This window comes from Hylobates moloch, unplaced genomic scaffold, assembly GCF_009828535.3.
Source record: "Hylobates moloch isolate HMO894 unplaced genomic scaffold, HMol_V3 SCAFFOLD_1, whole genome shotgun sequence".
Lineage (NCBI taxonomy): Eukaryota > Metazoa > Chordata > Mammalia > Primates > Hylobatidae > Hylobates > Hylobates moloch.
The window spans coordinates 56585241-56596449 of NW_026652276.1; the positions used below are offsets into that span (position 1 = coordinate 56585241).

At 34.9% G+C, this 11209-nt stretch overlaps 1 protein-coding gene across 1 annotated transcript in view; it reads right to left on the reverse strand.

Annotated features, from left to right (window-relative positions):
* Nucleotides 1-11209, reverse strand: part of FSIP2 (fibrous sheath interacting protein 2) — a 111644-nt gene that overhangs the window by 77241 nt on the left and 23194 nt on the right. The window contains exons 8-9 of the mRNA XM_058432417.1: nucleotides 7080-7206; nucleotides 4365-4451 (exon numbers count right to left, since the gene is read on the reverse strand). Coding sequence (XP_058288400.1) covers nucleotides 4365-4451; nucleotides 7080-7206 — 214 coding nt within the window. The remainder of the gene's footprint in view (nucleotides 1-4364; nucleotides 4452-7079; nucleotides 7207-11209) is intronic.

The following is an 11209-nucleotide window of genomic DNA, read 5'->3' on the forward strand; positions in this document are numbered from 1 at the left end:
CCATTCACAATTGCTTCAAAGAGAATAAAATACCTAGGAATCCAACTTACAAGGGATGTGAAGGACCTCTTCAAGGAGAACTACAAACCACTGCTCAATGAAATAAAAGAGGATACAAACAAATGGAAGAACATTCCATGCTCATGGGTTGGAAGAATCAATATCGTGAAAATGGCCATACTGCCCAAAGTAATTTATAGATTTCTTTTTCATTTCTGAGAAGAATTCTGTTGTATGGCTATGCTATAATTTTTTTATGCACTTACCTGTTGATGGACATTTGGATTGTTTCCAGTTTTTATAAAGAAATAAAATATTTATTTATTTTACTTGTTTATATTATCTTATAAATATAAATTTTATTTTAAATTATAAATAAAATTTATAAATAATAAATTTCTTTGAACATTCATATGCAAGTCATGTGTGAACACATTTTTTTTTTTTCATTTTTACTGGGTAAATACCTAGTAGCTGAATGACTGGTCATGTGGTAAATACAGGTTTAAGTTAAATAAAAAGCCAAACCAGTTTTTCAATGTGGTTGTACCATTTTACATATCAATCAGCAGTGCATCAGAGTTTCAGTACTTTCACATCCTTGCCAACACTTAGTAAGGAGAAAAATGAAGATCAAAGTAAAATTTTTAAAAAATATGAAAAGAGAAAGAATGAAATAAAAACGGGCTCATTAACATATTTAGTAAGTAGTAAGCCAAAAACAAATAAGGCCACGAATCAGCAAAATAGAATCTACAGATAATTACTAAATGAAATAATAAAGAAATACATGAAAAATGTATGCCAATAAATTTGAAAATAGGTACAAGGAACAAATTCTCTGAAAAATCCAAATGATCATGTCTCATCACAAATAAATAGATAATATGAAGAGCCTTGTAGCAAAGAAATTGAATATGAGGTTTAAACCTTTCCACAAAAAAGCTCCAGACTCAAGTGACTTCCCCTCTGAATTGTGCTAAATATTTAAGCAAGAAATTATGCTAATTCTACACAAACTCTTCCAGGAAATTGAAGAAGAGTGAACATTTTCTATCTGATACTTTGACATCAGAATCACTTTGATACAAAATATCATTACAAGGCATTATAATAAATTAAAAATTTGTTCAATTCCCCCATGAGCAAACATGCAAGAATTACAAACAAAACAAATAATAAATATTGTGTATAATATATAATATATTATTATATTTATATTTAATTATATATTATATATAATTATATATTATAATATGTATTAAAGATAATGCATTATGAATAAGTAGAGTTTATCCAAGTAATGAAGAAAACCAAAAGTAATTTGATTCATTCAAAAATCAAATTAATTTATATTATTAACAGACAAAAGGAGCAGATTCATGTGACTATGTCAAAGACGCAGAAAAAGTATGATACAATTCAACACCCATTCATAATAAAACTTCTTAGTGAACTAAGAAAAAAGGGGATGTCTTTTTCTAACAAAGGCTGTATTTAAATATCTAGAGCTAATATCCTAATTCATATGTATCACTTTCCCTTATGTTTTGGAACAATATTAAGATGTACACAATCACCATTGCTGTTCAACATTACACTGGAGGTCCTAGACAGAGAGAAATAAATGAAAAGTGAATCCCAACAAAATTGCAGGAAGCTATTTTGTAAAAATTGGCAAGTTGTTTTTAAAATTTGTATAGAAATGCAAAGGCTCTAGCATAACCAAGTCAACCTAGTATAACAACTAACATTGGATAACTCAAACCGCCAAATTTCAAAACTTACTGTAAAGCCACAATAATGAAGAAAATTGAGGTATTTGCATAAAGACAGATAAATACATCAATAGAACAGAAGAGATTGTTTAGAAATGGGCCCAGCTATCGATGATCACTTTATATTTTCAAAGTTGCCAAAGCAACTAGATATGTATGAGATTAGCCAGGATCTTCCTGTCTTCCCACGTAGCAAGGAAGCTATCAAAAACCACTAGGGTTATGCCAAAAATACCTCTAGAGCTATAACAAAGGCCCTTCCACTGGCCAGAGGTGTTACAACATGAAGACAATGAGGATGAAGACCTTAACGATGATCCATTTTCACTCGATAAATAGTAAATACATTACATTTTCTCTTCCTATGACTTTTTCAAATTAATAACATTTTGTTTTCTATAGTTTACTTTGTTGTAAGATTATAGTATATAATACATATAAGATACATAATATGTGTTACTCGCCTTTTTGTGTTTTCAGTAAGGTCAGCGGTGGGCTGTTAGTAAGTTTCTGGGGAGCCAAAAGTTAAATGTAATTTTTTTACTGTGTAGGGGGTCCGTGCTTCAACTCTCACCCCTTAATGTTCAAACATCAACTGTACTTCTAGTCATTCTATACATAATCACCCAAACATGGAAACAACCCAAAATTTCAAATTTCTTTCGACTGAAGAATGAAAAAACAAACTCTGGTGCATCCATACAATGAAAAGGAACAAACTATTGACACATGGTATAAGTTGGATGAATTTCAGAATTATTATGCTGAGTAAAAGAAGCCATTTCTATAAAGTTACATAATGTATGATTCAATTTATATGACATTCTCCAACAGAAAAATGAACTATAGTCATGAGAACATATTACTATTTGATAATAATCCCAGAGGTAACATAACTAACAATCCCAGAGGTAGTTGGAGGAAGGAGGGTGTGACTGCAAATAAACAGCATGAGGGAGATTTTTGGAATGTTGGATTGTTCTACATGTGATTGTGATATTGGTTACACAAATCTATACATGTGTTTATACATGTAATTGTACAAAATGTTCCATTTTGCTTCAGGGTAATTTAAAAACCAAAATAAATGCCTCGAGATCTTTTCTGGGAATGAAAAATACAAAGACAAGCTAAGAAGCTGGAGCAGGAAATTGACTTTGAACTCTGCTTGGAGAATCACCAGCTACAAAACCGTGTGGGACAAATTTCTCATAAGAGTATAGAGGATGTGACACTGTACAGAGTTCACACTCATGACTCAATGATGAAATGGAAACCAGGAAGACTTGATTATGGTGAGTGGGAAAGAGGAGCACCTCTAAAAACATATGATGACTTGTGATGTCACTACTGTGTATTTTTAAAATTCACAAAAAGACTACAATGACTCACACACCCTTCACTGAGACAGGAGAGTAGATATACATAACCCTCTCCACCCAATTCTGATATGAATCACATTACATTTCATCTTTCAATAGGATATTTCTCCCAACCATGCTTAATTAAATTTACGTGTCTGTTCTCCAGACAATTGTCATGATAAACCGGTGTCGCAGTGAGGCTAAAAACAATATTTTCCATTGACCATCCTTTCCTGAAATGTCACTGAGATTCTTTGACAATAGTAAGATCAGTCTGGGATGCATTAAACACCAGAATTTTACAGGATCAGTTTGCTTGAGATAACTGCTTTAGAAATTGATAATTTAATTTTATTGTCTTCATTTAGTGTAAGATGTAGAGCTGGTATTGCTATAAATTTGCCAGTTGTAAATAATCCTTTGGTATGTTGTAAAAGCTGAACTTTAAAAATGGGACCCATGAATTTTGGAGTTAAATTAACTGAACCTCAGTGATTCTGAGGCAGAAAGACATCCTAGGCTAAGGCAACCCTATCTTTTCCAACATTTCTGACTCCTGATGAAAACTAAGCAAATTGCATACTTGGGAAGAAAAGATTTTAAACAGTATTTCTTTTATTTTTTAACCAATAAGGCCAAGAAATTTAACGTTTATATGCTTTTTCTTTGAAATTTAATAACGGGAGATTAGTTACACTGTTCAGTTTTTGAACAGTCATACTCTGGTAATACTTTCTGGAGGATTTTTATATTGTAATTTGGGCTTATAGTCTTTCAGTGAGCTCTAATGAACAACATGAAGTGACATAAAATAATTTAAAAGATAACAAAGTGATGTTACAGTAAAGGCCACAGTGAATCTGGAGTAAATGTACTTAATTTCTGACATATTTCAGAGTTTTCTGAGATTATTTTGAGCAAAAATATTTTCTACAAGTTGGTAGGCATGCTGTATTATATATTTAATAGTAACAGAAACTTCATTTAATTTTCTAAAATAATAATATAATGTCAGGTTCAAAACAGTAAATCAATTATCTAGTTATCAAATTCTAAAAGCAATAAAGGCCACATAGCTCTTGATAAGCGTCACTCAAAATCAGTTATTTGACAAAAAGAAAACAGGATTTGCCTGCACTCAAGTGAAAGAAGTCGTTACAAAACTGTCTTTCCCCAAATTATTGTTTAGTATCTAGTGTTTCTTGTCACAATATTCAATTACCATGTGTTTCTTTATATGTATTCTGGTCTCCAGCAGGATAAACTAACATTGTATCTTCAGAAGTCTTCTTTTTATTCTTTGGAGAAGCTTAAAGAAATATAATAAAACATTCATTTTTACTTATGATGATGACAGAATTACCCAAGGTAGACTACTTATACTTTTATGCCCAAGAGGAGCTGAACTATATGCTAATCTGTATGTGGGATTGTGAGAGAAATTGGAGAAGATAGACAGATGTGAAATGGGAGAAAAGACAATTCTTGAAATATTATCTCTTAATATTAAAAGATACACTTGGAGGGATAGAATGTTTTTCTAGCAGAAAAGGAAATCTGCACCTGGCTCAACTGAAACATGTCATTTTCCATCTGGGTGCATAACAACATAGTGGCTGGGCTGAAGACTCAGCAGTCCACAGTGGCTGTTGTAATTCCTGGATATGCCTTGCTGCCTGGCATAAGCAAATGCACATACATATTCCCTTCTTTGTAATAAATGTAATTATAGTTTTGCTTTTCTAACTATTACAGTGGCAAAAGGTCCTTACTGCATGTGTGCTCAAGGGGCTGTTATTAGAGATGTAAACTATGAGAGTGATCTGTTTCCCCATTCACTGATCACTGAACAGATTCTTCTGATATTTCTTTTCTTTTACTTTCTCTGTCCCACTAAAAGTTGTCTACTTGCTGGAAGATAACAATATTACCATAGTGGTATAATTCAATTTAATTTGTGCCATGGATATTCTTTCTATTCTGACTCTTTGATAATATAAATTAAACTCATTTACATAGTACTTCTTCTTCAACAGTGTGTTTAAATAACAAATGTTTAAGCTACATAAATTATTCCTACTAAATGAGAAAGTTAATGAAGATATAGGAATTTTTATAGTTACTAAAGTGATTTCATATCTGAGGCATGATATTGCTGTCATTGCCTCAATGAACTAAACAGATTGAATTAATCAATTTAGCAAACATGTACTTAGTGTATATGCTTTGCATGGTGTTCTATTGAATACAAAGGTGGGAGTTTGCTATTATAAATGATTAAGACAGCGGGAAGTATGTAATAAGTGAATTGAAAGTGGTGCAAACTACTTGAGAGATTCACAGAAGAGGGACCTTCCAGTTAGGGTTATCAACAAAGACTTTTTGGCATGTAATTTACAGTGGGGCTTAAAGAACTGTAGGATTTTCTTAAATGGAGACAATAATCAGGTCATTCTAAATTGAGAAAAATTGGATACAGAGAGGCAGAGAAGTCGGAAAGGTAACATGTGTTTTAAGAATGATCAGTAGTCTAACTAAACAACAAAATAAATTCAGTTCTTACTATATGCTAGATTTTTTACACTCCTTATAGGAATTATCTAGGAGTATTATCTTTGTTTGCAGATAAAGAAACTGGCTTAGGGAGGTTAAGTAATTTGCCCAAGCCATAACATCGCTAGAAAATGATACCTAATGCTAAATGACGAGTTAATGGGTGCACCACACCAATGTGGCACATGGATACATATGTAACAAACCTGCACATTGTGCACACGTACTCTAAAACTTAAAGTATAATAATAATAATAATAATAAAAATATATATTATTATTCATATATGAATATGTAATGAAGGTTTAATGTTTATTGTGGCAAAGGGAAAGGAATGAAGACAGGAGAATGGGGCAAACATCGTAATAACATATTTCTTTTAAAATAAAGCTCATTCCAATGTGAAAAAAAAAAAAAGAAAATGATGAAACAAGATTGGACTTCTACAATCCAATTCCAGAGCCTGTGCACATCACCACTAGATCACAGCTACCATCTTCAAGGATGTAGTGTAAAATAAAGTTAAAAAGTTAGGTAAAGACTGAACTCTAGATGCTCATAAAAGCTTGCTGAAGCAGTCTGAGCTTCATTTAATAGGTAATAGTTTTAAGGGTGGAGGAAGAAACCATGAGAACAGAGTTTTAAATGTAGCAAGCAACAGTACAAAATGGATTTGAGGCAGGTAAAAAGAAGACTCAACAGAGGCTAGTTGGTAATCTACTGGAGTGACACAGGAAAGCTGTGACCTAGAAATGGGATTGATGAGATACTATGACAATAGCTGCATGGAAAATAATCAGTTTCTTTCCTGGTACTACACAGTCAAAGATAGTTAAAACAAGTCTACATTTTTGCATTCTGGCCATGAAATTTTATCTAATATCAAAGAGAAAAACCCATTGTAATTTTATAATGTTATAAATAAAGGAAGCTGGTAGAGGCTGGGCATAACAAAGCCATTCCTCCTTTTAAACTTTCTTCATTTTTTTCTTTCTTCATTTATTTCTTCCTTCTTTTTTTCCTAATTCTGTACCACCTCCCTTTCTTACTGGTTGGCAACATAATAGAACACCATGTTGGTATATAATAGCAGCTATCTTAGATACAAGTTTGTATCATTTTAGTAGTTATTTTAAATATAGGGAGGTTGGTTACGAATGCAGTACAGGCAAGACTGTCTCCTGAGCCAATTGATGAGATTGTTATAATTTGTTGTCATTGTTACATATATGCCTACTTTTCAACTTGAACTGTAATACAGAAATGCCTAGAACAATGTCTGGCACAAAGGGAGTAACAAGTGTAAGTACACAGAGTATTACACAAGGATTTTTACATAGATAAGCATTTCCTACTTAGCTACATCATCTTTCAGTGTTCTCACATTCACCATGTGTTCCATCTTGACCTCTGTATTTAAATGTATTTTTTCCCATATCTTCTCCTTTAAAGCCAGTATCTTGCATTTTTTGTAAATGATAAGCCATTTTTTTCTCTAGAAGATCTTGTTTCTACAATATTAAAGAAAATATACTGGTTAATATTAACTTGCCATTTAGAAATGTAAAACAAATCATTTAAAATGTGACAATATTTTGAAAATGGATAATCAGTCCTGTCTTGATTTGTAATGTTACAAAAATAAAAGAGTAGTAAGGGGCAAATTTCCATTTGTGATCAAACACAAAGAATATATTTAACATGTATGCAATTTACCTCTCTACATATCATCAGAGAGCTAATTCAGTTTCTGATCAGACAGGGTATCTTATCCATAGCTGTCCTGGTGAGTTTAAGTAATTTCTCAATCATCTTCAGTTGGAAGATTCCTGACGGCTTAACCAAATATCACTCAGGTCTACCAGAGGTAAACATAATATAGTACATAAAATGTGACTTCCCTTTGTGAATTTCTGGGCTAGTCCTGAATGTACTAGAAAGAAGATAAATCCATACAAAAAGAACCCCAGAGATTCTTAGAGGGTTCTTGCAGTATTTAGCAAGAAAATGGATTAGCATATGTAAAAAAAACTACCCAAGACTACAGTAAAGATCTTCCTAAAGGACTGGAGAAAACAGTCACTGGAACCTATCTAGGGATAGAAAACATGCCTAGTCCCCCCAGAAATATTTCACTGGAAAGCTACACCGGAAAAACCTCATGAGTCATAGGGCATTGAGTAGAGTACGAAGATGGATCTTAACTCAGTAGTAGGAACTAACTAGCCCCAGATAAAACATGGCTCTCACCCCACCAGCAAATCATAAAAGGCAAGACCTGTACAATCAAATTGTTTCCAAATAAATTATCTACATCAGTGGTTCCCCAGCACGCAGCTGGAGATCTGAGAACGGACAGACTGCCTCCTAAAGTGGGTCCCTCACCCCTGAGCAGCCTAACTGGGAGGCACCACCCCAGTAGGGACAGACTGACACCTCATTCAACCGGGTACTCCTCTGAGACAAAACTTTCAGAGGAACTATCAGACAGCTGAATTTGTGGTCTCACGAAAATCCGCTGTTCTGCAGCCACCGCTGCTGACACCCAGCCAAACAGGGTCTGGAGTGGACCTCTAGTAAACTCCAACAGACCTGCAGCTGAGGGTCCTGTCTGGTAGAAGGAAAACTAACAAACAGAAAGGACTTCAACACCAAAAACCCATCTGTACATCACCATCACCAAAGACAAAAAGTAGATAAAACCACAAAGATGGGGAAAAAACAGAGCAGAAAAACTGGAAACTCTAAAAAACAGAGCACCTCTCCTCCTCCAAAGGAACACAGTTCCTCACCAGCAACGGAACAAAGCTGGATGGAGGATGACTTTGATGAGTTGAGAGAAGAAGGCTTCAGACGATCAAACTACTCTGAGCTACGAGAGGAAATTCAAAACAATAGCAAAGAAGTTAAAAACTTTGAAAAAAAATTAGAAGGATGGATAACTAGAATAACCAATGGAGAGAAGGGCTTAAAGGAGCTGATGGAGCTGAAAGCCAAGTTTCGAGAACTACGCGAAGATTGCAGAAGCCTCAGTAGCAGATGCGATCAACTGGAAGAAAGGGTATCGCTGATGGAAGATGAAATGAATGAAATGAAGAGAGAAGGGAAGTTTAGAGAAAAAAGAATAAAAAGAAATGAACAAAGCCTCCAAGAAATTTGGGACTATGTGAAAAGACCAAACCTCTGTCTGATTGGTGTACCTGAAAATGATGGGGAGAATGGAACCAAGTTGGAAAACATTCTGCAAGATATTATCCAGGAGAACTTCCCCAATCTAGCAAGGCAGGCCAGCATTCAGATTCAGGAAATACAGAGAACACCACAAAGATACTCCTCAAGAAGAGCAACTCCAAGACACATAATTGTCAGATTCACCAAAGTTGAAATGAAGGAAAAAATGTTAAGGGCAGCCAGAGAGAAAGGTCGGGTTACCCACAAAGGGAAGCCCATCAGACTAACAGCTGATCTCTCAGCAGAAACTCTACAAGCCAGAAGAGAGTGGGGGCCGATATTCAACATTCTTAAAGAAAAGAATTTTCAACCCAGAATTTCCTATCCCGCCAAACTAAGCTTCATAAGTGAAGGAGAAATAAAATACTTTACAGACAAGCAAATGCTGAGTGATTTTGTCACCACCAGGCCTGCCCTAAAAGAGCTCCTGAAGGAAGCACTAAACATGGAAAGGAACAACCGGTTCCAGCCACTGCAAAAACATGCCAAATTGTAAAGACCATCGAGGCTAGGAAGAAACAATAGCAACTAACGAGCAAAATAACCAACTAACATCATAATGACAGGATCAGATTCACACATAACAATATTAACGTTAAATGTAAATGGGCTAAATGCTCCAATCAAAAGACACAGACTGGCAAACTGGATAAGGAGTCAGGACCCATCAGTGTGCTGTATTCAGGAAACCCATCTCACGTGCAGAGACACACATAGACTCAAAATAAAGGGATGGAGGAAGATCTATCAAGCAACTGGAAAAAAAAAAAAGGCAGGGGTTGCAATCCTAGTCTCTGATAAAATAGACTTTAAACCAACAAAGATCATAAGAGACAAAGAAGGCCATTACATAATGGTAAAGGGATCAATTCAACAAGAAGAGCTAACTATCCTAAATATATATGCACCCAACACAGGAGTACCCAGATTCATAAAGCAAGTCCTCAGTGACCTACAAAGGGACTTAAACTCCCACACAATAATAATGGGAGATTTTAACACCCCACTGTCAGCATTAGACAGATCAACGAGACAGAAAGTTAACAAGGATATCCAGGAATTGAACTCAGCTCTACATAAAGTGGACCTAATAGACATCTACAGAACTCTCCACCCCAAGTCAACAGAATATACATTTTTTTCAGCACCACACCACACCTATTCCAAAATTGACCACATAGTTGGAAGTAAAGCTCTCCTCAGCAAATGTAAAAGAACAGAAATTATAACAAACTGTCTCTCAGACCACAGTGCAATCAAACTAGAACTCAGGATTAAGAAACTCACTCAAAACCGCTCAACTACATGGAAACTGAACAACCTGCTCCTGAATGACTATTGGGTACATAATGAAATGAAGGCAGAAATAAAGATGTTCTTTGAAACCAACGAGAACAAAGACACAACATACCAGAATCTCTGGGACACATTCAAAGCAGTGTGTAGAGGGAAATTTATAGCACTAAATGCCCACAAGAGAAAGCAGGAAAGATCCAAAATTGACACCCTAACATCACAATTAAAAGAACTAGAAAAGCAAGAGCAAACACATTCAAAAGCTAGCAGAAGGCTAGAAATAACTAAAATCAGAGCAGAACTGAAGGAAATAGAGACACAAAAAACCCTTCAAAAAATTAATGAATCCAGGAGCTGGTTTTTTGAAAAGATCAACAAAATTGATGGACCGCTAGCAAGACTAATAAAGAAGAAAAGAGAGAAGAATCAAATAGATGCAATAAAAAACGAAAAAGGGGATATCACCACCGATCCCACAGAAATACAATCTACCATCAGAGAATACTACAAACACCTCTATGCAAATAAGCTAGAAAATCTAGAAGAAATGGATAAATTCCTCGACAAATACACCCTCCCAAGACTAAACCAGGAAGAAGTTGAATCTCTGAATAGACCAATAACAGCTTCTGAAATTGTGGCAATAATCAATAGCTTACCAACCAAAAAGAGTCCAGGACCTGATGGATTCACAGCTGAATTCTACCAGAGGTACAAGGAGGAACTGGTACCATTCCTTCTGAAACTATTCCAATCAATAGAAAAAGAGGGAATCCTCCCTAACACATTTTATGAAGCCAGCATCATCCTGATACCAAAACCTGGCAGAGACATAACCAAAAAAGAGAATTTCAGACCAATATCCTTGATGAACATTGATGCAAAAATCCTCAATAAAATACTGGCAAACCGAATCCAGCAGCACATCAAAAAGCTTATCCACCATGATCAAGTGGGCTTCATCCCTGGGATGCAAGGCTGGTTCAA